This window comes from Penicillium brevicompactum, assembly GCF_028827555.1.
Source record: "Penicillium brevicompactum strain IBT 35665 chromosome Unknown utg000005l_segment0_segment0, whole genome shotgun sequence".
Classification (NCBI taxonomy): domain Eukaryota; kingdom Fungi; phylum Ascomycota; class Eurotiomycetes; order Eurotiales; family Aspergillaceae; genus Penicillium; species Penicillium brevicompactum.
Window position 1 is genome coordinate 1,820,961 of NW_026623208.1, and position 25,070 is coordinate 1,846,030.

The window sequence follows — 25,070 nt, forward strand, 5'->3', positions numbered from 1 at the left end:
AAGGAACATAGCGTCTCTACAGATTCTTCCGTATGCTGCAGAAAATTCAAACATTCCATCTTACTTGGAGATATCAAGCATATCACACCAGCCTTACATGGATGCCATTGGTTGAAGGACTTTCCAACCAATTGCAAATTAAGCAGAGAGCCACATGCTTCAATTGCCGTGATGTGGCCACGCATTAGGACGCTGCTTCTTGTGAAACATGTCCCTGGCTGACGGGTGAAGTTCATTGCGCTTCCCCGTGTTTTTTTCCAGATCAATCATCTGCCTCCGGTGAGATCAATCCCCCAACAGATTCAGAAAGCTTTGACCGCGCTATCTGGAAAAGAAAACATTGCACCAAGGGGCCTTTAGAGGTCCAATTCAGTGGCGATACTGACGATTCCTTTAATGGCCGCATGGTCTTTTAGGCGGAAATCACCAAAAGGAGTCAAATGATTAGACGCAACCTTGGAATTATATTTGGAGCCCGTACTACCGCCCACTTGGGCACGACATGAGAGGCAAGGAGTTACAAAAAAGGATAGCTGCATAATCTCATCGGTAAGGGCTGATACATCTCTGCAAGCCACCGGAGATATTACCCGAATCCACAACTTCTTCAAGAGACCTTCTAAGGTTTAATCTCGGGCTCTTGCTCCCTTTGATACAATACGGGAACCCAGTTGTTCGCAGTTTGCTTCAGAATCCAATCATCCACACTTGATTTACGCCTCGCAACAAGCTCCGCACTGTCATTCCGCCCCTTGAGTCTAATCCTCCATAAAAGTGTCACTCTCCTTCCGCTTCTATGTCCAAGTCGGTCAACTCATTCAATTGAGCGGTGCCATCGTGTAGTTTATTCAAAGCTTGGAGAAGTGTAAGAATACGGAGTAGGGGGCGACCAGCGGCAAAGGAAATATCCTGGGGAATTGATGGATCACATCGCACAGGCCAAGCCTGGGCCATAAATTGGCACCTGGCCTGTTACGGAGTACAGTACACTCATATTCAAATTAGACAGCCGCATCCTTGAAGCTTGGCTCTATTAGCCTAGGCTTACGACAAAGTAGGCCCTAGAGTGCCCATAAATTTCCTTACTCAAAATATATCAACTGTAAGTGTTCAGCTGCATGTTTGTCTAAACAGCATAGACATTGCACCATTCAGACATCTGGAACTTGAAGAGTCGGAGAAGTGGGCAATATATCGAAACAATTACATAGGATACTATGATTTCAGCAGAACTGTCGTATTGACTCACTAATATAGCCTTGTAAACCATTCCGATGGATTCAAATATGCGGGTTAGTGCTTAGCCACGAAATTAGCGAAGTATATGTTGCATGTGGCTAGATATAATTCGTCATAACGTAGATAGATCTACATTTTGCCTCACAAGTTCATCCCTTCCACATCCACCCGTGGACTCAAAGATTTTATTTCTCGCTCTAGATAGTACCTAGCCCCTTGAGAAGCAAAGGCTGCAAGGATCTCCCAATAATATGTTGATCTTGGCTCAGCTTGTATCCACACACCACCAGCAATATTGGTACTAGGTAGGGATTATGTATAGCTTCAGTCCTACCTTTCCTAAGTGAATTGTTCATTTCACTGTTTCTTGCTATCATAGCAAACATCATGCGTCTATCTCTGATACCATCTGCACTAGCCCTTGTGTGAGTGTTGTTTCTGCCTCTGGATTCGCAAATACCTGCGAAAACATATCGTCCTCTGGAACTACACTGCGAGCGGATTGCCTAGGGGCGGGCCCTGGCCAGCTCCAAACATCCACCATTGATATAAATCGTTGCCTGTCAAATTCAAATGGCAATCTTCGTGTAAGCCGAACTATACTGTTTCTAGTCATGATAGCAGCGCTGACCCTCACATTAGTGCACCTCAAAGTAAGGGACACCTTGGCACATACCTAACAAAATGTCACTTAAGGTACTCCGTACTGACGATTATCAGCGGTGGTTATTCAGGATCTTGCAAGAGCTGCGCGCTTCAAGGAAACACGGGCCTGACTTGCCAATGCCGCAATACATCTGGTCAGTTTGTCACAACGACTCAGGATATCAGTAAGTCTATACACTTACCCAGCCAATGTCGGATGCCTTGAAACTTTTGCTGATACGATTATGACTCGAATGCAGACGACTGTGCTAGCAACTGGGAGGGCCGTCTCACCTGTTAGTGACGTAGACTGATACGTTCTTGTCAGGACCACAGCACTAGGGATCTTCAGGTTGAGCACATAGCCCGCCTATATAAGGCTACACTAGACTCTATGGCCCAAAGCGGTATTTATTTGAGTCCCGGAGTATGGGTCTTGGGAACTACCATAGTAATGAATTCAAATTGAGCTCAACTACTGTTTTCTTCCAGTCGATTGCCCTGTACATATTGCCGAATCATCCATTGCTTCCGAGCTCTCCCCAGGCTGCCGTGCGTGCATAACAATTTCCACATCTGTTAGATTCGTTTTTCATGTACGATGTTCGCGTCAATAGTATGAGCTCTGGACTATCCACTTAAGAGAGAGCTTTCACAACATCTTTTGGTCTTTCATATCGAGCACTCTGGCATATTTTAGCGCTCAGAAACCCACTGGACTTAGACCCCATGCTGTTTCAAATTTGGCTTTCATCGTCGTCTTGTCCTGTTACCGAAAAGGAATCAAACTCGTCCCTAGGGCCGGTATGTGGGGCTCGGTTAGAGTTCGATCTGCCTCGGAAAACGTCATGGCAGCTAAAATGCTAGAATGAAAATCAATTGCCATAATCTGAAGTTGTGAAAAGCCTGAATCTGGCGGAATGACCAGTGACTTGTAAAGTCGCGAGCTATATGGCAGAAAAAGCCATAGACTGGGGTCATCGATACCAAAAGAGCCCCATCTCTGCACCACATTTTAGCTGCAGCCCCGCAAAGCTTAAGACCCCACATGGCAAAAGGTTGAAAAAAGAGATACTGCTGGATCCCCCATATTTCCCCTCCCGCAATCCCCAGAATTGCTCAATTACACCTGTCTTCAATCCAGCCCACCCAAGCTGGACTACCCTTCTCCGACAGCCACCTAAGACACCTATCCAACACCATGGAAAAGCTTCACAGCGCACCACCCTTCCGCGCAGAGCAAATGGGCTCCCTGCTGCGTCCGGATGACCTCCTCGTGATCCGCCAGAAGATAGCCGAGACCGGCATCTCCGAAGCCGAAGCCGGCCTCCCAGCCGTCGAGCAAGAATCCGTCCGCCAAGTCGTCAAGATGCAACAAGACCTCGGCTTCAAAGCCGTGACCTCAGGCGAGTTCAACCGCACCCGATTCTGGGGTCTCATGTGGGACGAGTTCGACGGTAAGCCTAATTCACATCACCACACCCAAACCCCCACAACCCAAACTCACATAACCAGGAACCATCCGTCTCCAAGACGCCGAAGCATCCATGTTCCGCCTCTACCATCCCGACGTAGTGAGTCTAATTGAAAAAGACCGCAAAGTGATGCCCGGCGACTCCGTGATCGCAGGAAAGAAATTGTCACACAGCAAGGCGACACCGTCGAACCTGCACGAGCTCAAGCTCGTCCAGGCCTCGCTTCCTCAGTCCGAGTGGTCGAATATCAAATTGACAATGATCACGCCTGCGTGGTTCCACATGCGCTACAAGCAGGGTCGTGCTTATACGGCCGAAGCCTACGCGAATGACGAAGAGTATTTCGCGGACGTGGCGAAGGTTTACCGCGCGGAACTGGCTTCGCTGTATGAGGCTGGACTGCGGAATGTGCAGTTTGATGATCCCGGCATGGCGTATTTCTGCTCCGAGGCTTTCCGGAAGGGGTGGGCGGAGGATGAGAGCAATACGGGGTCTGTGGATGATTTGTTGGATGCTTATATTAAGCTATACAATGATTCGCTGGCTGGGTTGCCTGAGGATATGCATACTGGTATTCATCTCTGCCGAGGCAATTTCATTGGGGGAGACACTTCTCGGAGGGGTCTTATGATATTATTGCGAAGAAGTTGTTTGAGGATTTGAAGGTGAATACTTTCTATTTGGAGTATGATACTGAGCGTGCTGGAGGATTTGAGCCTTTGCGGTTCTTGCCTAAGGATAAGAATGTTGTTGTTGGTGTTATTAGCACCAAGTTGCGAGAGTTGGAGGACAAGGAGGCTGTGAAGGAGCGCATCTTCAAGGCTGCGGACTTTGTGGCTGAGGGGTCCGGGGAGACTCGGGAGGAGGCGCTCAAGAGGGTATGTGTGAGTCCCCAGTGTGGATTCAGTACCCATGAAAGCGGATATCCTCTTCTTGTTGAGCATCAGAAGAACAAATTGAGTCTCGTGCGGGAGATTGCGGATGAAGTTTGGGGTCAGGCCTAAGAGAGCAGGGTGTTGTGTCGGCGTTTACTTTCAACAAGCGATCGGGTTAGGTATATATTCAACATGGACTTACGAGTCAATCAAAGAGTTTGTCATTGAAGAACAAATTGGCAATGGAAATTGATAAATGAAATAAGATTGAGACTCCAGTAGGCTGAAACTATGAGAAAGATGCAAAGTCCGTAACTAGTCCGATATGCTTGAAAGGCACGAGAACGGAGCATGTCCAACACAGAGATACAGCCCAGATGCAGAAATTTGATACAAGTAGAATGTGTATGACGGACAGTATTACCAGTATGAAAATCGGGCGCAGCAGGCAGCCAATTGAAATCCACATGTCCACATATTCATGGATATTTGTCAAGATGATCACACATATTACACGTTTTACGTAGCTGGTGTGACATTGCGGCCTTGTGCGTCAGGTCCCAAGGGACCGCGGGTAGCGGTGCGTCGGCCTGGTATCCATCCAGTATGCAAAGCGTCCTGAACGGCGCCTGCGCCGTAGAAATTGGCCTTGAAGAGAGTAGGAGGAAAATTGCGAGCGTTGGAGAGCGTTAGAGTGATCGAAGAATGGCAAACTCAGTCATCTTGGGGGGTAGCTTCAGCGCTAGGCTCAGAGGGGTTTTTGCCGACCTGATCCAGCGCGACGGCATGAAGAGCCGGCTTCTCAGAGACTTGCAGTGTACCGTCTGCCTTGAGCTTGAGTTGCTGTGTCACCCACTCGGCCACTTCTTTATCTTCGGTTATGGCGGATGAGGCGGCATCACCGGAGTCGGAATCCTCAGGCGGGGCGTCTTCACCTGACTCGGTCGGTGGCTGCATGAGGGGTGCGAGCCAAGGGTGTCGAAGGAGCATATCGTACGAGGGTCGGTTTTTCGGGTTTTTGTCGAGACAGGCCCGAACGAATGCATGCGCTTCTTCCGAGTAGCCTTCGTCGGGCAATGTTGGAGGGTCTCCATGAACGATAGCCTAGATTCAAATGGATTAGTATGACGCTCGGGTCGAACGCAACTTGGAGACTCACGTGTAGCTGACTGAAAATGTTGTTAAATGTTTCTGGAGGGTAGGGGTATCGGCCCATGGCGCATTCAATCACCGACAGCCCCAGACTCCAGATATCACTTTGGACACTGTATGTGCCAGCGCTAGGCGCTCCGGACTGCTGCATACCGCCTCCCGCAATTCTTTCGGGTGCCATGTAGCTCTGACAACCAATGTTGGTCTTTGCGATACTGGAAACGAGATTTCCACTGACACCAAAGTCGCAGATTTTGATCTGGCCCTTGCTGTTCACGAGAATATTGGTGGGCTTCACATCGCGGTGGATGATGTTGTGATCGTCTTTCAGTGACTTCAAACCCATGATGGTAGAAAGAGTAACCTTTCGCAGAATATTCTCAGAGACGCCGCCCTCGTATATCTTGTCAATGGACCCACCATCCATAAACTCGACACACATGTAGACCGCACCTTCCTGGAAGAATGCGCCGTAGAAATCAATGATGAAGGGAGAGAGACAGCGGTGCAGGATGTCTAGCTCCATGATGATTTGTGCAAATTTGGCTTCGTCCAACTCCAAGCGGATCTCCTTCATGGCCATGACCACTCCAGAGAGCTGGCTCGCTCCAGCATCCGGACTGCCGTCTTCAGCAGTCCGGCTGACGATGCCTCCCAAGCCCTGTCCTGGTTTGCGGAGATGCGGGCGACTGTGTCGAACCTTGTAGACGGTTCCATAATTACCTTTGCCCAACTCCTCCAGGCGATCAACTTCATCCAAGGAGATCTTAAAGCTGTGGCCTGAGGAGAACTCGACACCACCGCCGTGGAGAATAGCCTTGTTCTTGAAGTTGAGAGTGCCCTCTTGCGTGTTGATGAACTCAGAGTACTTGCTGAAAGCAGACTCCGCCTTCTTCTCTTCCGGTTTTTCATCGGTTCCAGCTGCGGGGGTGGGCGGGCCCGTGACATCCGACAGTTTGAGACCGGGCTTCATGCGCTTCGCCGCAAGTCCTCCTGGTCTCGGGGACACAGGTCCCGGGGAAGCGGAGGGAACGGGGGGGGAGGACGACCAGGGCTGGGGGGTCGGGCGCGCGGTCGGGGGCAGACGGCCAGCGAGGGCGCCGCCCGCACCGTTCCCTTGCGCGGTGGGGACCTGCGAGGTTGACGCAGCATGCGGGACCGGTGCTCCTTGTCGGGACAGCGAAAATGCTTTCATTTTGGCCATGATGTCCTGGTTCAATCCTCCGGTCGCTTTGGAGCTCATCGCTGGCTGGGGGTGCGGTGAGGCTCCGGCACCCCGCCGCGCAGCATTGATCTGGCCCAGGTGTGTGGAGGAGGCCGATAGGCCTCCTGAGTCGCGAGGAGGGAGAACGGAGGGACTGGAGGTCTGGCGGTTCAGAGTCGGGGAAGTCTCGCCAGAGGCCTCGTTTTCTGCTGCCTCAGAGGCAAAATCTCGGGTATCAGCCATCGCGGGCGGACCGACACCAATGGCCGGAGTTAATGCTGTGATGAGGCCGTGTTGGCTAAGCTGCACCAGATGGCGCTGTCGCAAAACAAAACTACAAGAGCTGAGTGAAGGAGGGCGGGGAGGAGTGAGAAAGGAAGAAAGGAGGGGCAGAAGTCGAAGTCGCAAGTGAAGTCACGGATCCACCGCGAAAACGTGGGGAAGGAAAACCCTACAATGGGCTGCAATTCTTGACCGGAATACACGGAGTACAGTGGGTTTTCTTTCTTCCTCTTTTTTCAGTATGTTAATTTTGCTTTCCTCTTTTTTTGTATACTCTTTTGACCAGATTGAAACGGGCCGCGCCACCAACCAATCACACGTCAACCAAAAGCAGGTTTTCACTGTTTCGCCTGTCTACAATCTTCACTTTATTCCTCTTGACACTGTGGAAATCACTTTTCACCACAGCTGACGACACTCGCTCTTGGCAAGCAGGTTTTGCTAATCTCTTAATATCCGTCTTTTGTGTGTAAAAAAACAAAAGTACCAGGGAGATTGAGCCTCTACCACTCCACAGTTTGGACAGAGCTTACCCAGTGACCACACTCTTCTCCCGCTTGGTACAAGCTTTTAATCTAATATACACTGGCTGGAGAGCTGTTCGCCATTGACGCCAAATGTGCGTGTCGTCATTATACATGCAATTTATGTGAGGGTCCATGAGCCAGCTGATAGCGGCAAAATGTCGTCATTTGACGTTTCTTCTAATTCTAATTCTACATCCACTTTTCTCACGGCAACACATATCCTCCATCGATGAGCACATCGCTACCAGTCATGTAACTTGATGCATCACTGGCCAGATACAGGTATAAGCCCTTGATCTCCTTGACATGGCCCTGTCTTCCAAGGGAGGACATCCGATACGCTTCTTGGAGACAATCCGGACCCGCTCCCATCTTGGTGTCGAAGAATCCCGGTGATACAATGTTGACACGCGCAAACTCGCGCCATTCACGAGCGAGGGATTTTCCAAAGTGAGTAACGTAGGCTTTCGTGGCGTTGTAGACGGGCTGGTCAACGGGGACGTTGACGACGTGGCCACTCATGCTGGAGGTAATGATGAGGTTGCCATGGCCTTGACGGGAGAACACTTCGCCGGCGTATTTTGCACAATAAACAATGCCGTCGACTGTTCTATAATTAGTATCCTTGCGCATCTTTCCGTTGCAAGGTGAAGACATACCATTCACGGACATCTGCTTGCGGTACTCGTCCAATGTCTGCTCCAAGATGGGCTTGGAGATAGCCATGCCTGGTCCCGAGGTCCATGATTAGCTGGCTGTGGACCGTTTGTGTACTTGAATCCACTCACCGGCATTGGCAACGAACACATCAATCTTGCCAAAGTCCTGAGCAACCTTGGAGATAGTTTCCTGAACCTGTGTGGACTCGGATACTGTAGGACATCTTTCTCAGCTCTCTGGTCATATCGCAATCAACAGGTCACGCTTACCATCAACCTTGTAAGCGGACGCTTTAACATTATGTTCTTTGGCCAGGTTCTGTGCCTTCTCAATTGCAACATTATTTCTATTCCCAACGTTAGCCAATTCATCGTCGGTGGATCCATCGCAATCTGGGTAACCGACGAGTTATACCATAGGGCGACATGGGCGCCGGCCTCAGCCATAGACTCGGCCACAGCATATCCAAGACCATCTGCAGCACCTGTGATGATGACTACTTTCCCCTTCATCTGGAACTGCTGCAGAACATTGGTGGGGGTATCGGGGAATGGTCGAGGGAAGCCCTCTCGGGCCCCGGCGCAATCTTGAACGGACATCGACATTTTGTTGGATATCTTTTGGAACTGTGTGTCTGGTAAAGAAACAAAGCACTTTGATCTGCCTGGGCCTCTCTTATAATGTCCTCCAAGTGGCATCGGCGCGGGGGGACCCACAATCGGTGCATTGCGCGCCGAGACAGACATAAGGGTTGCTTGTCGTCATACTCTTTTAAAAGGGCATTGGATTTTCTTTTCGATTCTTTAATGAAAAGAACAATCTGTCCCATCACGAAGATGCAACTTAAATTATGTGATCACCTTGATAGTCTCAAATGAAAGAAGCTGGTCAGACCCGTGGACATTACATACTCTGCAGCCTCCGGGGAATTTGGTGGGGATACTAGACGCGGGGAACTGATGCTCATGAAACAGCCTAATTTACCTTCGCTGCCATCTCATTTGACAAATATATTTGCATCTACCGAACAAGAAAATCATATCCAATAATATAACAGGCGCAAGAAATGTTGAACTCTGAGAGCCTGTAGATGAGGGCTCGGACAATCGTACCACTCCGAAGTGCCTCATCGGAGCTCTGCGGGCCGATGATACTATCAAGCACAACTTCCGCTAAGATTTGCGACGTTACGCAAAACTGCACAGCGGAATCTGAGAGCGCATCCCGAGACGAAATATCGGAATCTTTGACTCGATTGCTATTGGGATCAACCCGATGCCCAAGTCCAAGCGCCCAGTAGGGCCGCATGATGCCCGAGCGGTATGACGTTCGGCCCAGTCCTGATAGTTCACCCACTGACTAGCAATAGTGTACGGAATGCAGGGTAAGATCAACGCTACTTGACGTGTGACCAATCACTGACTATGGTGTGATCTGTAGAAGCGCAAGACCAAGGTAAGGAGCCTGCGACCCCCATTCCCATTCCCACCCGCTAATGTTTAGTGAAGTGTTCTGGGGATCAACCGTGCTCTTATTGCAATAGGGTGAAGAAGACTTGCGTGTTTGGTCCGCCTCCCTCTCGGACACCATTGACACGAAGGTGAGCGATGGCATCGGTCCTGTGCGTTGTGATCTTTCCAGGCTTATGCAAGATAGGAACCTGGATGCGACAGAGCTCCGATGCGCAGCTCTTGTCTCTTTGATACAGCGAATCGACCCGGACGTTGATGTTGAAGCTGCTTTGGAAGAGATAACAAGCAATCGTGGTCTAGACATCGAAGCATTCACCCAGACATCACAGGCGTCGAGAGCCGATCCAGAGAACGGTGCTCTGTCGGATAGACTTGAATGGAATGAACCCTCACTCACCTCACCATCCGGTCCTCAAAATGTACCACTTGATGGAATGGCATCACTGCCAAGCAAGAGAGCAGAGACTGGCTACCTCGGTGAGGCCCTACCGTCCTACCCCATTTCCACGGGCCGAAACGCTGACTGGAATTAGGAAACACCTCAGGGTCGAGTCTTCTCAGGTCCATCTCAGACCTGATTCCACACAAGAACCCAAAATCTCGGCGTGTCCACGACGAGCAGTCCTCCCTTGCCGAAACTTCTTCAATCGGTAGCCCGTCTGCGCCGGTCAACCTCGCAGACACCGCCACTATAAATAGCCTCATCGACGCTTATTTCACATGGTATAACCCATCATATCCCATCTTGCATGAGAGGACATTTCGAAGAGAATACGAGAACCGCCAACAAATCCATTCTCGATCGACATGGCATTCGATATTTTTCCTTGTCTTGGCAATTGGGCACTGGACTATTACGGAGGACACAGAGCAGTGTCACTACTATACTGCTGCTCGCTCACGCATGTCTATGCGAATGCTAGAGTCTGGCACTCTTCTTGCTGTCCAAGCATTTCTCTTGATGGTATGTCTACAAATCTATATTGCGCCGCTCTGAGTTAAGAAACTGACTTGATTACAGGGGAACTATCTCCAAAAGCGAGACAGGCCCAATACCGGATACAACTTTGTCGGAATCGCATATCGAATGGCGCTTGGCCTGGGTCTTCATCGTGAGCCGCCACCAGGAAACACAGCTATCAACACTTTGCTCAACGAGCGGCGGCGCGTGGTATGGTGGACCGTATACTGCTTTGACAGTGGGTTCAGCTTCACAACCGGAAGGCCTATCATGGTCTCCGACTCTTTCATAGAGACCAAACTTCCAGGAAATATAGACGATTCGGTAAGTATCCCGACGATGAGAATCAAGCCCAATTTCATCGCTAATGCAACTCCCAGAATTGTGAATTAGCCTCCAATCTCCCCCCACCAACCGATCACCCGACTTCTTACTCAGCCATTATTGCCCAAGCCCGCCTGGCATCCATTGGCAATGTGGTATTCAGCGAGATAATATCCTCAATAAATCAAAGCTCGTGGGACTTGAAGATCTCACGATCCATCGACAACCAATTCAAAGCATGGAAACTATCACTACCCTGCTATTTCACCGCACCAAACGTCCCACACTGGTTCCAAGGTCCACGCGCAGTAGTCCGGTGGAAAGAACAAAATCTCCGCATGATGCTGTGGTGGGGAAGTAAACGACTATGCAGCCTCTCCTCTGACCACGAAGAAGCGCAAAACATGTGTCATTTCACAGCAGTCGAAACAATCCAGGATATCTCGAACTTTTGCCGGGATAATCTTGATATTCTTCACGCGGGTCTGAGCTGGTACGCGACATACTTTATTTTTCAAGCTGCAGTCGTTCTCAGTATTCATCATCTACGACCGACGCAGCCAAATCATGCTGCGTTGGAGCATGGTGGTAATGAGCTGTGGTTGTCTTCGATTATACGATCTAGGGACTGTTTGGCATCTCTGAGCCAGCGCAATTCGGCGGCAACGCGCTGTTTGGAAGTTTTGGAGAGAATCGGGGATCAGCTGCAGCCTTTGCAGCAATCTTCGACGCCTGTTGCGGGACTGGAAGCATCGAATGACTATCCATCTGTTCCACTCCAGCAGGAAGAAGTGCCGGCAGATTTCGATGTTCCTTCAACGCTGCTGGCGGTTGATCCTACGCTTCAGATGCTTTTTGAGGATACATCATGGGATAAGGATCTCTTTGAAGGGCTCAATGGGTTTCCAAGTACGGGCGAAGGAGAGGCATTTGATTATATTCCATCAAACATTGATCAGAATTGGTTGAGGTCTTTTGACCCTTCAAACTAAAATTTGAGTCGATTTCTTATGATACAGCCGTGCAGACAGTAAAGAAATCTAGAAGCTCGACCATAGTTGAGCAGGATTCTGGGTTTATATAATCCCACCTGGCCAGTTTTGATATTGAACAAATTCTGGAGGATGATCGGAAGACAGGCTCCGAAGGTAGGACCATAGCGGTCCGATGTGCCCAATGTCACTTTATCCCCTCGGGGATCAGTGTCCCGGGACTAGAGGATTACTAGCTCTTTGACGAATGGTACGACTCTGGGGAAAGAAATAGCCGGATCCTCAGACCCCAGGTTTTGATTCCAAGGTTATTGATCGTGCCGAGCGTGAGCGCTAACAATTCCGCGTCTATAAAACAGAAGCTAAGCCCGCTATGGCGTGGCTCAAATACCTCTCCCATTATTATCGCCTATCTCATCTGTTCTTAAGTCGCGAAAATGGTGGCTCATGATAGTCCGGCTATCGGAGATATACAGATCTCTTATGGTCCAACAGGTAGGCCGGGCTAATGAACGATCATCCTAACGAAGCTCACTCGGTTTCATAGGAGTCAAGGGCCTGATAAGAAGCCCTTATATCTTTTCGCAAGCATTATTTGCTAGTATTGGAGGGTTTCTCTACGGGTCAGACATCGCTCCTACCTCGGAAAGGTCACCATGCTAACGAGTTTCTACTCGTAGGTATGACCAAGGTGTGATTTCTGGGATACTGGTTATGAACAGCTTTGTGAGATCAGATCATTCCACCAGTATCTTCGTCACTAACCATGGCTCCAAACAGGGCAAACGATTCCCGAGACTCGCCAACGATGCCGGACTTCAAGGATGGATGGTCTCAATACTTACCTTGGGTGCAATGTTTGGAGCTTTCGCCAACGGCCCTGTCGCCGACCGCTTCTCAAGACGCTGGTCAATTCTCTATGCCAACATCATCTTTCTCATCGGCTCGGCCATTCAAGCAGGAGCCCAAGATATGCCTATGATGTTTATCTCCCGTTTCATTACCGGTGTCTCAATCGGAATGCTGTCTATGGTTGTCCCACTATATCTGAGTGAAGTGGCACCACCGGAGCTCCGTGGGAGCCTTGTCGCACTTCAACAACTCGCTATCACTTGTGGCATCATGTGTGCTTTCTGGTTGGACTATGGGACACAATATATCGGAGGAACGGGGGATGGACAATCAGAGGCTGCATGGCGTTTCCCTCTGGCATTCCAATGTGTGCCTTCGTTGCTCCTGGCAGTCGGCACTTTCTTTTTGCCATACAGTCCACGGTGGTTGGTACAAGCTGGTTCGTCGACTTCCCATCATAGCCTTAACTTTTACTCTTTTATCACCGAGGCTAATCACATCTTGCTTCCAGACCGCGAAGAGGAAGCGCGCGATGTCCTTTGTCGATTACGTCGTGTGCCGGAATCGGATCCACGAATTCGTCTTGAACTCTTGGAGATCAAAGCGGCCAGCATGTTTGAACAGGAGACAAGAGCTGCAAAGTATCCGAATGTTAGCGGAAAGATTCAGATTGCGCTTCGGGAGTATAAAGATCTTTTTGTTCTTCGCCATCTCAACCGCCGTCTTCTGATTGCGTGCATGCTGCAATTTATTCAGCAGTTCACCGGTATCAATGCTGTCATATACTACGCTCCAACAATGTTTAGATCGGTATGTACTATTCGATTGAATACTTTACCATGAACCCCTTGCTGAAGTACCAAGATCGGACTTGATGGAGACTCGATCAGTCTTCTCGCAACAGGTGTTGTTGGAATTATCAATTTCGTCTTCACCATTCCTACGATCATGTTTATTGACAAGTGAGCTAACCCTTCTTGCACTCTTGCATTTACTGTCGCTAATAGCATACAGGTGGGGCCGTCGCAAGATACTACTCTTGGGCGCAGCTGGAATGGGCATTTCTCAGCTCCTAGTCGGCACACTGTATGCCGTTTATCGCAACCGATGGGAAACAAATGTCAGTGCAGGCTGGGCAGCGGCAGTCTTTATTTGGATCTACATTGCGAATTTCGCCTATAGTATTGGTAAGCCCTCTGAAAAATTCATCGAATCGTCTAGGTGTGCTCATCAGTCAATCAGGATGCGTCAACTGGGTTATGCCATCCGAGATCTTCCCACCTTGTGTCCGCTCCAAGGGAGTGAGTATTGCCATCGCAACTAATTGGCTGACCAACGTAAGACCTTTTTTGATTGCACCGTGTGTTTCGTAAATCTGACATCCTCTCACAGTTCATCGTTGCCTTGATCACCCCACGGATGTTAGAAAGTATAACATTCGGCACATTCTATTTCTTCCTGGCATTTTGCGTCATTCTCTTCGTCTGGGTGATGTTCCTGGTCCCTGAAACGAAAGGAGTCCCTATCGAGGAAATGGATCTGTTATTCGGGGGCAACCAGGGTCAGGAAGACTTGGCCCGAATGTTAACTGTCAGGGCTAGATTGGGGGTTGCGGAAGATGCGGACATCATGATAAAGCAGCACATTGACAAAGAAGGTATCACTTTGGAAGAAAGAGAGTGAACCAAAGCTAGGTTTCTGGGGCCTACATGTCTGTTTGGGTTCATCCATGGCTAGATTCTGGTGCAGGCAAACCGGGTAAAGGTCTTGGGCTTGGAATCGCTTCGAACTGTCGCAAGATTGATGCGGCCGAAAGGCTGATGTATGCCCAATTGTATCATTTGATCCAGTGACTGCGAGAATACAAACACCTCTTGGTAGCCACACTGCGGAACTCGTCATGCTCAGCTCAACTAGGGCAGAGTACCCGGCCGGGTAGCCGCCGCAGCACCGCCGGGTCCTGCTGAGACGGCTACATGTATGAGCCTTGGGCGTAGTTTGATTTTCCTTCTTCCACTTGATCATGGGATGCATAATCATGAGTTAGCCTTTATACTGTCTAGCTAATTCTGTCTGGGTATCGATGAGACAAACTTACTTCGAAGGTTCCCAAATGCATAAATTCACACCTAAAGTCCAGGCCCAAAGCACAGTGATCTTTAATGGGCCAGGGGTCAAACCCCGCGAGCTTGGCCTAATCCCCAGCCCACAGGGGCGCCCTCGGGAAATGAACCTTGAAAGACGCAAGTCAAACAAACCGAGCCTATGGAAAGACAGAACGAAATAGCTTCAATAAATAATCCACCAATACCAAATGAGACTACCGGCATAAGCGCTAGCATAAACTCGGAGACGGCGCCATGACCCTCTCTTCAATACCACGATTTAGTGCCGAATCACTAACACATGAACACCTCAGTGACCTCACCCACGATAATCCATGGCCTCCGCAAACCCCAATCCCAACAGCTTCGAAGCCCTGGGCGGGGAAGTCTCTCTGTATGAGCCTAAAGGGAAAGCAAGCCCACCGGCCGACGCTAGCGCGCCGGCACTGGTCATCCTCTGCACCTGGGTCGGGGGAGCCACTCCCCGCCGCATCAACAAATACGTTTCTCAATATCAACTCCTTTACCCAGCAACCAGCGTTCTCGTCCTGACATCAAATGTTGTCAATGTGGCGTTCCGACCCCTTAGCATGATCCGATCCCGTCTGAAGACAGCATGTGAGGCTGCTCGCCGGATATTAACGATCGCGGGAAATGGGAATGCCCAGCCCGGTACACTGCTCCACATGTTCTCGCACGGTGGAGCAGTGACCGGATGTCAGTTCGCTTTGGCAATGAAAGAGACCGAAGACCGGGGCGCACCCTTCTTCGCGAGCCTCAAGGGCATCATATTGGACTGCTGTCCCGGAGATAATAGCCTCGGCAAGTCATACGCTGCGGCGCGTGTCGCGGTTCCTGATAACCCAACTGCTCAACTCCTGGGCAGGGCACTTCTCTACCCGGCTATGTCTGTTGTTGTTGGTTTGCAGCAGGCTGGTGTCCTGCGTTCCGTACGGGCGTTGCGAGCTCTGCTTAATGATCCGAATACTTTTGGATCGAGTCCGGGGAGATTGTATATTTATACCAAGGAGGACCCGGTAGTTGGCTGGACTGATGTTCAGGAGCATCTTGAAGAAGCTCGCAGTTTGGGGTACCGCGTGGAACAGGCTCTCTTTGAGCATGGTGCGCATTGTGGGTTAATAATGGAGAACCCTGTTCAATATTGGGGTGCTGTTCAAACGTTCTGGGGTGGTGAGAAGGTTCCAAATCATCAGATACCTGGCCCGTCTCAAGTCTCTCAGATCAGTGTGCGCAGTCGCCTATGAGCGAATTAAATATTAACGCAGACAGTGTAGAGGCATGTTCACGCTGTATTAGAGTACGGCGTCCTGGATACCTCGAGTAGTGTATATCCATTTAGTCTTTTTTTTCTTGTCCCTTTCTCCATTTCGATACTCCACCGCTCACACCGATCGCACTCCGTCGAGTCACAATAAAATAGAAGGAGAGGATGAAGGTGTGAAACAAGGCCAAGTCAAGTTTGGGGGAGATGGGCCGGGCCGCCAGTTTGGGCCAGAGGCGTCAATCAGTGCCGATCTGCCAGGACTTCAAACCCTTCTCACTGCCGATTAGCGTGACCAGTTCTCAGTTGAGGACTTGGACCGGCTTGCACTCGAGATCTTAATCAGATCAAGTCTTGTAAACATCCTCAGCTTAAGTCAAAGAATATCAAAAGAAGGTTATGTGACCATTTCACTGGATGTTGAGAGTGAGAAAGTAAAGCTGAACGCATTTAATATTTTCTAGGTCTCGATATTATAAAATATAGAAGTCTCGAGATATTATTCACATAATTGCTCTGAAAGTCGATGTTTACCGCATAGTCACAAGCTCCTCGGCACTGGTGGGGTGGATAGCAACGCAGCTGTCAAAGTCCTTCTTGGTAGCACCCATCTTGACAGCGACTCCGAAGCCCTGCAGCATCTCACCAACTCCGAGACCAAGGATGTGCAGACCGACAACCTTCTCCTCGTCACCGGCGCAGATAAGCTTCATGCGTGTGGGGTTTTTGGCCTTCTCCTCGGGGGACAGGCCGACGTCGTAGAACATAGCAGTGAAGCGAGTTGAGTAGACCTTGATCTTCTTGTAGCGCTCGCGGGCCTCGGGCTCAGTAAGACCGACACAGCCAACTTCAGGGTGAGAGAAGACAACGGTAGGAATGTTTTCGTATGAGAGCTTAGAGTGCTTCATCTCAGGGCCACCGAAGAGACGGTTGCCGAGTTGACGGCCGGCGGCAATAGCAACTATCATCCAGACGTTAGTGGATGTGATATTAACAGAGAACATAGGGGCAGATATGACTTACCTGGGGTCAGCTCAGCTTGGCCAGTCATGTCACCAAGAGCGTAAACTCCCTCGACGGTGGTGTTCTGGTACTCATCAACCACAACGTGGCCAGCGGCGTTCAGCTTCACGCCCGGAATGTCCAGGTTGAGGTCCTCAACTTCGGGAGCACGGCCCACAGCCCAGAGGAGCTCGTTAACCTCAATTTCGGAGCCATCGTGGTTGATCAGCTTGATCAGACGCTCCTCGCCCTCGGTCTTGCCATCGCGGATAAGCTGGATTTCCTTGAATCCCGCGTGTTTGCGGTGAAGCTTGACACCAGCAGCTTCATAGCGATCGGTCATGGTCTCCTGGATCATGGGATCGAATTTGCGCAGGAAGGTCTCGCCACGGATGAACATGTGGGTCTCAACGTTAACAGCGTTCAGTACACCAGCAAGCTCAACGGCGATATATCCAGCGCCAACAACGGCGATCTTGCGAGGCAATTGTTCCATCTCGAAGAAGCCGTCGCTGGTGATACCGATTTCGGCACCAGGAACGGAGGGGATGCTGGGGCGGCCACCGGTCGCCAACAGGATGTGAGGCGCGGTGTAGCGGGCGACAGAACCATCGTCCAGCTTAACCTCAATGACCTTAGGCTCGGCAAAGCTAGCGCGGCCGTGGACAAGGTCAATTCCGGCGCCGGCCCAGTTCTTCTCATAGGCGCCGTTCAAACGCTTGATAACGCTGTCGCGGGTATCCTTAAAGTGCTTGTAGTCAAACTTGACTTGTTCTGTGTTGGAGTAGCCGTAGTTCTTGCCAATCTCAAGAGTCTCGTTGATAGTCGCAAAGTTCCAGGTCATCTTCTTGGGAACACATCTAGCGGGAAAAGTGTCAATGACATAAACCAGCGGCGGATCAAGAGTATTACTCACCCGACATTGACACAGGTGCCACCAGCACGGCCTCTTTCGATAATCAGAGTCTTTTTGCTATAGCCACCAGCTTCCTTCGAGCCGGCTGCGCGGCGGGCGCTGCCACTGCCACCACTACCGCCGCCGATGACGATGTAGTCATACTGCTGAACTTCAACGGGAGCCATGTTTGAAGATTGTTCGTTCTTAAGAGCGGAAGAGGAGAAGTGACGAGAAATAGTGGATAGTCGAGAGCTAGGAGCAATTGAGTCCGCGGGTGTAGGACGGGGAGTGTTAATAGTCGCCAGAGTTCGGTTCACGGTCAAACGACCAATGTTGTATCCGGTATATCTTAAAGATGAAGATGCTCGAAAGCTAATCCGGGAAGATTGGAGGGAGCGGGAGAGCATGGAGGGGAAGAGGGGAATAAATTATGTACAGCTGAGGTGAGCGGGGACGGAAAAAGAATATGGTGACGATATCGGGCTTCGATAATGCGCGTTCTGCCGGTGTTTCCAAAGTTCCATTACCCGGGTGATTTCTCAGCATTACGATGCTTACGTGATCTCCACGCCCCACCTGGGCACCGAGGTAGGTCTGGATTGTTTACATGTGGGAGGATTGGAAGGCTAAGTTAAAGTGTTAGATTGTTCGATTGTCGAGTTTGATAACTGGGGTATAGTAAGGAAAATGCAGAGAGTGGCAAGGTGTGACCAGCACGCCGGGAAAAATTCAGATATAGAAAGGAAAGATCGGGGTATGAGTTTCAACTCAAGAACCAGTGTTGAGGATCTGGAACATGTTGTGGGAGTGTTGAGAGTCATGGCAGTCGCGAACTTGTCAAGAAATAAGTCGAAACAACAAGAAAGTACCAATCATATCATTCAAATGACAAATGGTGCATTGAAACAACAGATAGACATGGAAACGGTGCCAAAGGCAACAAGAAAAGGCCAGTGAGTGAAAGCACAATTCTTGCCTGCATATAGTAGACACTCATTCAAGAGTGCCATGACCATGCTTTCCGAGGGGCGATTCAGGCAGCTGTTGAAAGACTGGAAGAGGGTGGCAGGGTGGGTGGCAGGTTGAGGCTAGGGAAATTGCAGGTACATTGTGCGTCTTCTGCTGGGCAACACATCGCGAGCCGTGAGACGGTGCTTATGGTGGCTGGCTCGTATAACTTGTCTGTGGCGGGGTTGCCTAGATGTTTCCCTCGGTGTTTGAAAGAAGGCGGGGCTGAAGAGTTCGGGCTCGCATGTAATGTGGTCGGGGATAGATGTGAAGGATCATGTTTCCGAATGTAGTGACAAGGTTTCAGACAGCAAACGTGGAAGCCAGAAGAGGATTGTTCGTCGGCGTCCAGAGTCCGTGGCGACTAGCGAGTATAGGCGATAACGGCGAAGGAGATAAGGCAGAAGCAAAGAGGGATGTACACAGAGCGCTCCATATCGGCCTTGGATGTGTTGGATTTCATTTCAAAGACTGGACAGGAGTATAGCAGGTATAGCAAGGAGAAGTCAAGAGAGGGGTCCGGGAGTATACAATGGGAATCTGGGGAGGGGCGGTGTACCAGGTGATCTTATCTGCTGAGTAACGGCGTTGGGGCCTCAACAAAATGTCACCTGATTCAACACTGATCGGTTCAATCTTACAAATGGGTCCATTCAAAATACCACTGCCAGGTTAATTTTAGATGTTGAAGCACAATCAATTTTCTTCGTTTGGGCCCGTGGCTTCAGGTGTGTTATTTGTGGTCCGTTTTGTCGACAAGTGGGAACACCACAACATCACACGTGGCGCCTGCATCCTCGGCACTTCAAAGATCCCAGTCGCCGATGTAGTACTTTCACAAGCCCTAAGTCTGTACAATGACATAAAAAATGGGTGCTATCGTCCTTGTCAAGAACTTGAGGGTCTTCAAGGCGTGTGCATGTACTCCGTACGGTGACTTCATGCATCCCTTAATAGCACCCAGCCTTCAATTGCCATCAAGATTCACACGGACACCACTGCCTCAACAGGAGTGATCTACGTGACTGCACTCCCCCTGGCGACAAGTGGACAATATCAAGCCACCCAAGCAGAGAGACCAGCCCCTGTTGACCATGAGCCACAGCACTGCGAAACCTCCACATTCATAAAGAATGAAGAATGCAAGGGGATATCACTCACGGTTCTCACCAACCAATAAACGGACCCTTGGACAGCCTTCATACCCGGCCAGAAGGCAAGAAAAACAAGTCTTAGGCTGGCCAGCCAATGAAGCAAGGCGTTGGCCATTGAATTCTCCTTGGATCTCTGTTTCAGAAGACTAGATTTGACCCTAGAAGTAAACAACCCTGTTCCTTCGTACACAGGAACACATCTTCCTGATCGCACCACCTTCTTGACGTTTTACGAATCCAATCACACTCTTTTTGTAACATCATCACCGCCAAAATGCGTGTATCAGCTCTCGTCCTCGCCGCCGCTCTGTCAATGGTCTCGGCCAAGAAGATCAACATGCACTGCGAGTTCGCGGCTGACAACACTGGCATGGTTCAATCTGCCTACTGCTGCCGTGACATGAAGCCCGCACGCGGTAACTCCAAGGTCAATGAGGCCATGGACTGTATGTAACATGAACATGTGATCAACGGTGCACTACTAACCACCCATTTACTAGGTGACACCCTTACCGAGCCCCAGATGTGTGAAGACCAGTCGCGGCCAGCCTGTTGCTACCCCATTGTAAGTTACTCGGGACATGTTATCATAAAACTCTAGCCGCGCCCTGCTAACCCGGTCTTTTTCAACGTCTAGGGTCCCAAGAAGATCTGTACCTCGCACGTTATTTTCATGGATGCGGCGGATATCTAAGGAGGTGATACATAGTTGCTTAGTTGGAGCAACACGATGACCATGGCTGGCTTCGGACCACAGGAAACATGCTCATATTGAGCAGCTTGATGTCAATATTTTATGTTGAACAGATATCCTAGGATAAATATCATTATTCAAAAGCTGCCCAGATGTCTAAACAAGTCGATGAGATACCCGCTGCACAATATAGACGTGGGGGTGGGATTAATGGGGTACACAAGGCATTCAGGGCTAGAACAACATCACCGGCTTTAGTAATTAAACCAACAGGGCCTTCCACGGGTGATACAGACATAGCGAAATTGAAGTAGATTGACTGGAGTGGATGAAGGAAGATTATGTATGATAAAATAAAGATCATGATTCGTTATGGTATTCTGAAGCGCTAGGCGAAGAGAAAGGCTTCATGCTCCAGATGCAGAGATGCTAGTAGTAATATGCAAATTATCGCAGCAAAAAAAAGGAGGCCAGGACAGCTATTCAGGAACAACACCAAGCATTTCTTCCGTGTTTCTGCGGAACAGTCGCTCTGCCAGTCCCGGCTGGGACGCGCACAGGTCCAAGCAACATTCTGTGAAGGGGTTGATGTCAACCCCGGAGAAGCGTGTGTGGGGCCAGTCGGTAGCGTAGATCACGCGATCAGGAGCAACAGACAAAAACTCGCGTGCCATGGCCTGCAAATCACGCATTTGATGGTCTTTGCTGAGTCTGTAGGGTGCAGAGACTTTGATGTAGGTTCTTCCAGCACGGAGCAAAGATATCAGGGACGAAAAGCCTTCGAGTTCATATGGATCAAACGAGGTACCAACGTCGGTCGAGAGTAGTTCAGGACTACCAAAGTGGTCGATACAAATGCGCACGCCGAGCTGTGGGAGAATAGACTCGACCATTGGAACCATCTTAAGAGGGAGATATATTTCGATGATCCAATTATAGGGACGGGCAATCTCAGCATGTCGAAGAAGGGTCTCTTCGAGCTCAGCCTGATCCATCACTTTTCCCACGGACTGGAGGTTGACTCTCAGTCCACGGACGCCAAGGCAGTGCCATTCGTCCAATGTCTCTTCTTGCACGGTATCAGGGTCAACGACAACCACGCCTCTGCCGCGGGACGGTCCGAGTTTCTTGAGTGCAGCCAATAAACACGAGTTATCGGCTCCATAGATCGATGGTTGCACGAGGACTAGGTTCTCAACGCCTAGTCCGGACTCAAAGGCGAGTGCTTCGGCGAGCGTGTGGGGGGGTGGGTTTGTACACCGCAGCTGGTGAGACAGGGTACCGTTCAGGTTCCACGACATGCATGTGGCTATCCCATGATCTTGGTGGGAGCCTGTGCTTTAATGAGATGCCCGCAGAGCCGGTATGACTTGAGCGGCGGGTGTCCAAACGGGAAGAAAGCACATTGAGTGATATAGATGGAGCCCCATGGAGTATATTGGTGGGCTGGGCGGCAGTCAGCATCCTGAATGATAGATTGCAGACAACAATAGAAGCAAAATTTGGAGGGGTTTGAAGAATGGATAGTAGTTAAGGGGGAGTCAAATAACAGGATTGAGGATTGAAGAATGAAGCCCTAGGTTATACTGACAGAGAAGTACGAGTAGGTCCAGCCGGGGAATTTCGCCCTCTGGCCGTGTCTGAGAACTATCATCCCAGTTTCATCGGTCAAGGTCCGTATCAACACAAATCCCTTTCAAATCCCTGTGCTGCAGGATTTTTTGCATTTAACCACAGTCGGCAGTCTCCGAGCAGGATCTCAGAGATTACACGACCCCACTGCCTCGGCACCCACACTCCTGTGACCTGATATAGTAAAGGGAAAAGTCAAAGCAGCGCGGAACTCGTCCGGGAGGGAATCAGTATAAATTGACGAACCCGCCATTGGGACCCTCCGATGAACAGGCGAGCCGTCAAGCGGAGCCAAAAGTGGATAAGTCGGAATAGACCGACATTGAAGAAGCAGTGAAACGCCCAAGTCTGGGGGAGAGACGGCAAGTAGAGACCAACAGCGGCAAAGTGCATATTCAGAGGCAATTGAGGTTGTGCTCAAGCCTCTGTCAATCGTCGAGGTCCGAGGGAGGGAGATGCAGAAGCGCAAAATGAAAGCTCGGACGTTGACCGAGGGGAAACTCTTTTAGGCCGGGATGCCGACCACCCAAACTTCCTCCCTCATCCACTGCCCTTTTGCCGACTCCATCTCCGATTCCCATACGGACCACTTTGTACGGAGTATTCCCCGGATTAATCACCAGGGGCTGCCTCCACAGTTCGCTTACACCATGCGATGGGATACGTCACGCTGGTCGACCAATCCCTATTATGCCCTGGTGATTACGGTCATAGCTTGTGCTGGAATTCCCAAGGGTATGGTTCCCCAATTTAACCGGCTGGTGTTCCCATTCGCTAATGTTTCTATCTTGTCGCAGGCTACGATGAGGGTGGCTATAGCGGCAGCGTGTCGCTCCCCTCATTTAAGGCGGACTTCAATCTCGACCCGTCACATTGGGAGAACAACGCCACAGGGCTAGCCAATCGGAAGGCAAACATCACCTCCTTCAACGTGTTAGGTGCAGCGATCGGAGCTCTCCTCGTGCTTGATCTAAATGACAGAATTGGGCGCCTGTGGGCGTGGCGTCTGGCGTGTGTTGTGTGGGCAGTGGGCACCTTGATTCAAATATTCGCATCTGGCATCTATGGGCTGTTGCTCTTTAGTCGCATATTTGGAGGGCTGGGCGCCGGTGCTCTGACGGTCACCGCTCCTTTGTATCTTAGTGAGATAGCCCCTGCCAAAACACGAGGTCTGGTGGTGGGGTTGTACATGGTGTTATTACTAGCCTCCTTGACAACAGGTAAGCTGCGACCCCTTGTCTTTACACCATTACCTCTATTCTGACTAGCTTTCTCGCTATCTGACAGGGTTCTTTGTCAATTATGGCGCCAGGGAGCACATGGCGACCGATCGCACCCAATACCGCCTAGTTCAGGCCGTGCCCCTAATCCCTACAGGAATCGCGTTCTTCCTGTCGTACCTTTGTCCGGAAACACCCCGATATCTTGTCTCCAAGCAACGCCACAGCGAGGGATTGAATGCGCTAGCGCGCTTGCGGGGAAAGCCTCACAATGATCCTGATGTGGTGGCCGAGTTCGAAAGTATCGATGCCCAAGTCCGTGAGCGCACGACGGACCTTGCCTCCGTGTCGCATTGGGCTATGTTCAAGGAGACCCAAACGAATCCTAATTATAGACAACGATTCTGGCTGATCATGACCATGCAAACCATTGGTCAGTGGACCGGTGGAAACGGTATCACATACTATGTGACCAGCATTTTCCAGGTATGTCAACTTAAACACATAAGCAACAATCAAAATTACCAATCTGCTAACACATCTTACAGTACGCTGGTCTCACAGGAGATGCGGAATCCCTTGTCGGTTCCGGCGCTTATGGAGTCGTCAAGCTAGTCTTCACCATGGCCTTCACATGGGGCCTCATTGACTTGCTGGGTCGACGCCGCTGCACTCTTGCTGGCCTTTCCCTCCAGCTGGCAGCACACATCTACATGGGCATCTATATGGGCCTGCAACCAGGTTCATCAGACAATTCCAACGCGTCCAATGCAGCTGTCGCCTCGGTCTTCATCTATGCTGTTGGCTGGTCCATCGGTCTCTGCACAGTTCCATACCTATACGGCACCGAGATCTTCCCTACGCGCATTCGCAATGTCAGTTACGCGAGTAGCATGTCACTACATTGGTTCTTCCAGTTTGCTGTCGTGCGTGTTACGCCGAACATGTTCGTTTCCCTGAACGTCTGGGGCGCGTATCTCTTTTGGGCACTTATCTGTTTCTTCGGCCTGATCATCCTTGGCATTTGGATGCCGGAGACCAAGGGCGTGCCTATTGAACAGATGGGTGATCTGTTCGATGGACCGTGGTATTTGCGCTGGAAGGCGAAGCCCAGACGATGGGTCGATGCTGAACCGACTCCCACGGACGATGCAGTCTCGTCTAAGGATGATCGTGCACACAAAGCTCACGATTGATTTTTCAAGAACGCTGTTTCGTTCCTTGTATATCATACACAGTTTCTTCTACATACTCACATGGCCATGTCTTACATAACTTGATACCCTTGTTTTTTCTTATTTGGCATGGATGGCATATCTATCTCCGCCTATACCTTGGTGTGTTACCAGGATGCCTTCGATCTTGAATCTCATATAGTGATTATATTATGCATGGATATGATATATGATCATACG

The 25,070-nt window shown here is 50.1% G+C and overlaps 10 protein-coding genes across 10 annotated transcripts; 6 read left to right on the forward strand and 4 right to left on the reverse strand.

The window, feature by feature from the left end:
* Positions 1 to 3,085: 3,085 nt before the first annotated feature.
* Positions 3,086 to 4,363, forward strand: N7506_006519 (cobalamin-independent methionine synthase II family protein; the record flags this gene model as incomplete). Its single annotated transcript, XM_056955812.1, has 3 exons — positions 3,086 to 3,341; positions 3,400 to 3,907; positions 3,949 to 4,363. The coding sequence occupies 3 exons, from the start codon at positions 3,086 to 3,088 to the stop codon at positions 4,361 to 4,363; spliced, it is 1,179 nt and encodes a 392-aa protein (XP_056810146.1).
* Positions 4,364 to 4,948: 585 nt separating this feature from the next.
* Positions 4,949 to 6,833, reverse strand: pbs2 (mitogen-activated protein kinase kinase PBS2; the record flags this gene model as incomplete). The annotated part of the gene is made up of 2 exons (XM_056955813.1): positions 4,949 to 5,338; positions 5,394 to 6,833. The coding sequence occupies 2 exons, from the start codon at positions 6,831 to 6,833 to the stop codon at positions 4,949 to 4,951; spliced, it is 1,830 nt and encodes a 609-aa protein (XP_056810147.1).
* Positions 6,834 to 7,603: 770 nt separating this feature from the next.
* Positions 7,604 to 8,664, reverse strand: N7506_006521 (Glucose/ribitol dehydrogenase; the record flags this gene model as incomplete). Its single annotated transcript, XM_056955814.1, has 5 exons — positions 7,604 to 8,004; positions 8,059 to 8,127; positions 8,188 to 8,271; positions 8,329 to 8,405; positions 8,465 to 8,664. 5 exons carry the CDS (start codon positions 8,662 to 8,664, stop codon positions 7,604 to 7,606), a joined length of 831 nt encoding a protein of 276 aa, XP_056810148.1.
* Positions 8,665 to 9,334: 670 nt separating this feature from the next.
* On the forward strand, positions 9,335 to 11,808 carry N7506_006522 (fungal specific transcription factor domain-containing protein; the record flags this gene model as incomplete). The annotated part of the gene is made up of 5 exons (XM_056955815.1): positions 9,335 to 9,379; positions 9,603 to 10,008; positions 10,065 to 10,495; positions 10,553 to 10,816; positions 10,873 to 11,808. 5 exons carry the CDS (start codon positions 9,335 to 9,337, stop codon positions 11,806 to 11,808), a joined length of 2,082 nt encoding a protein of 693 aa, XP_056810149.1.
* A 656-nt stretch (positions 11,809 to 12,464) lies between these two features.
* Positions 12,465 to 14,343, forward strand: N7506_006523 (sugar porter family MFS transporter; the record flags this gene model as incomplete). Its single annotated transcript, XM_056955816.1, has 6 exons — positions 12,465 to 12,484; positions 12,531 to 13,470; positions 13,525 to 13,622; positions 13,675 to 13,847; positions 13,903 to 13,997; positions 14,053 to 14,343. 6 exons carry the CDS (start codon positions 12,465 to 12,467, stop codon positions 14,341 to 14,343), a joined length of 1,617 nt encoding a protein of 538 aa, XP_056810150.1.
* Positions 14,344 to 15,100: 757 nt separating this feature from the next.
* Positions 15,101 to 16,030, forward strand: N7506_006524 (uncharacterized protein; the record flags this gene model as incomplete). The annotated part of the gene is made up of 1 exon (XM_056955817.1): positions 15,101 to 16,030. One exon carries the CDS (start codon positions 15,101 to 15,103, stop codon positions 16,028 to 16,030), a length of 930 nt encoding a protein of 309 aa, XP_056810151.1.
* A 547-nt stretch (positions 16,031 to 16,577) lies between these two features.
* glr1 (glutathione-disulfide reductase GLR1) lies at positions 16,578 to 18,354 on the reverse strand (the record flags this gene model as incomplete). Its single annotated transcript, XM_056955818.1, has 3 exons — positions 16,578 to 17,008; positions 17,071 to 17,909; positions 17,966 to 18,354. The coding sequence occupies 3 exons, from the start codon at positions 18,352 to 18,354 to the stop codon at positions 16,578 to 16,580; spliced, it is 1,659 nt and encodes a 552-aa protein (XP_056810152.1).
* A 2,029-nt stretch (positions 18,355 to 20,383) lies between these two features.
* N7506_006526 (uncharacterized protein) lies at positions 20,384 to 20,803 on the forward strand (the record flags this gene model as incomplete). The annotated part of the gene is made up of 3 exons (XM_056955819.1): positions 20,384 to 20,555; positions 20,610 to 20,674; positions 20,747 to 20,803. 3 exons carry the CDS (start codon positions 20,384 to 20,386, stop codon positions 20,801 to 20,803), a joined length of 294 nt encoding a protein of 97 aa, XP_056810153.1.
* A 479-nt stretch (positions 20,804 to 21,282) lies between these two features.
* On the reverse strand, positions 21,283 to 22,104 carry N7506_006527 (putative TIM barrel metal-dependent hydrolase; the record flags this gene model as incomplete). Its single annotated transcript, XM_056955820.1, has 1 exon — positions 21,283 to 22,104. One exon carries the CDS (start codon positions 22,102 to 22,104, stop codon positions 21,283 to 21,285), a length of 822 nt encoding a protein of 273 aa, XP_056810154.1.
* A 981-nt stretch (positions 22,105 to 23,085) lies between these two features.
* Positions 23,086 to 24,851, forward strand: N7506_006528 (uncharacterized protein; the record flags this gene model as incomplete). Its single annotated transcript, XM_056955821.1, has 4 exons — positions 23,086 to 23,170; positions 23,233 to 23,655; positions 23,723 to 24,141; positions 24,204 to 24,851. 4 exons carry the CDS (start codon positions 23,086 to 23,088, stop codon positions 24,849 to 24,851), a joined length of 1,575 nt encoding a protein of 524 aa, XP_056810155.1.
* Positions 24,852 to 25,070: the final 219 nt, after the last annotated feature.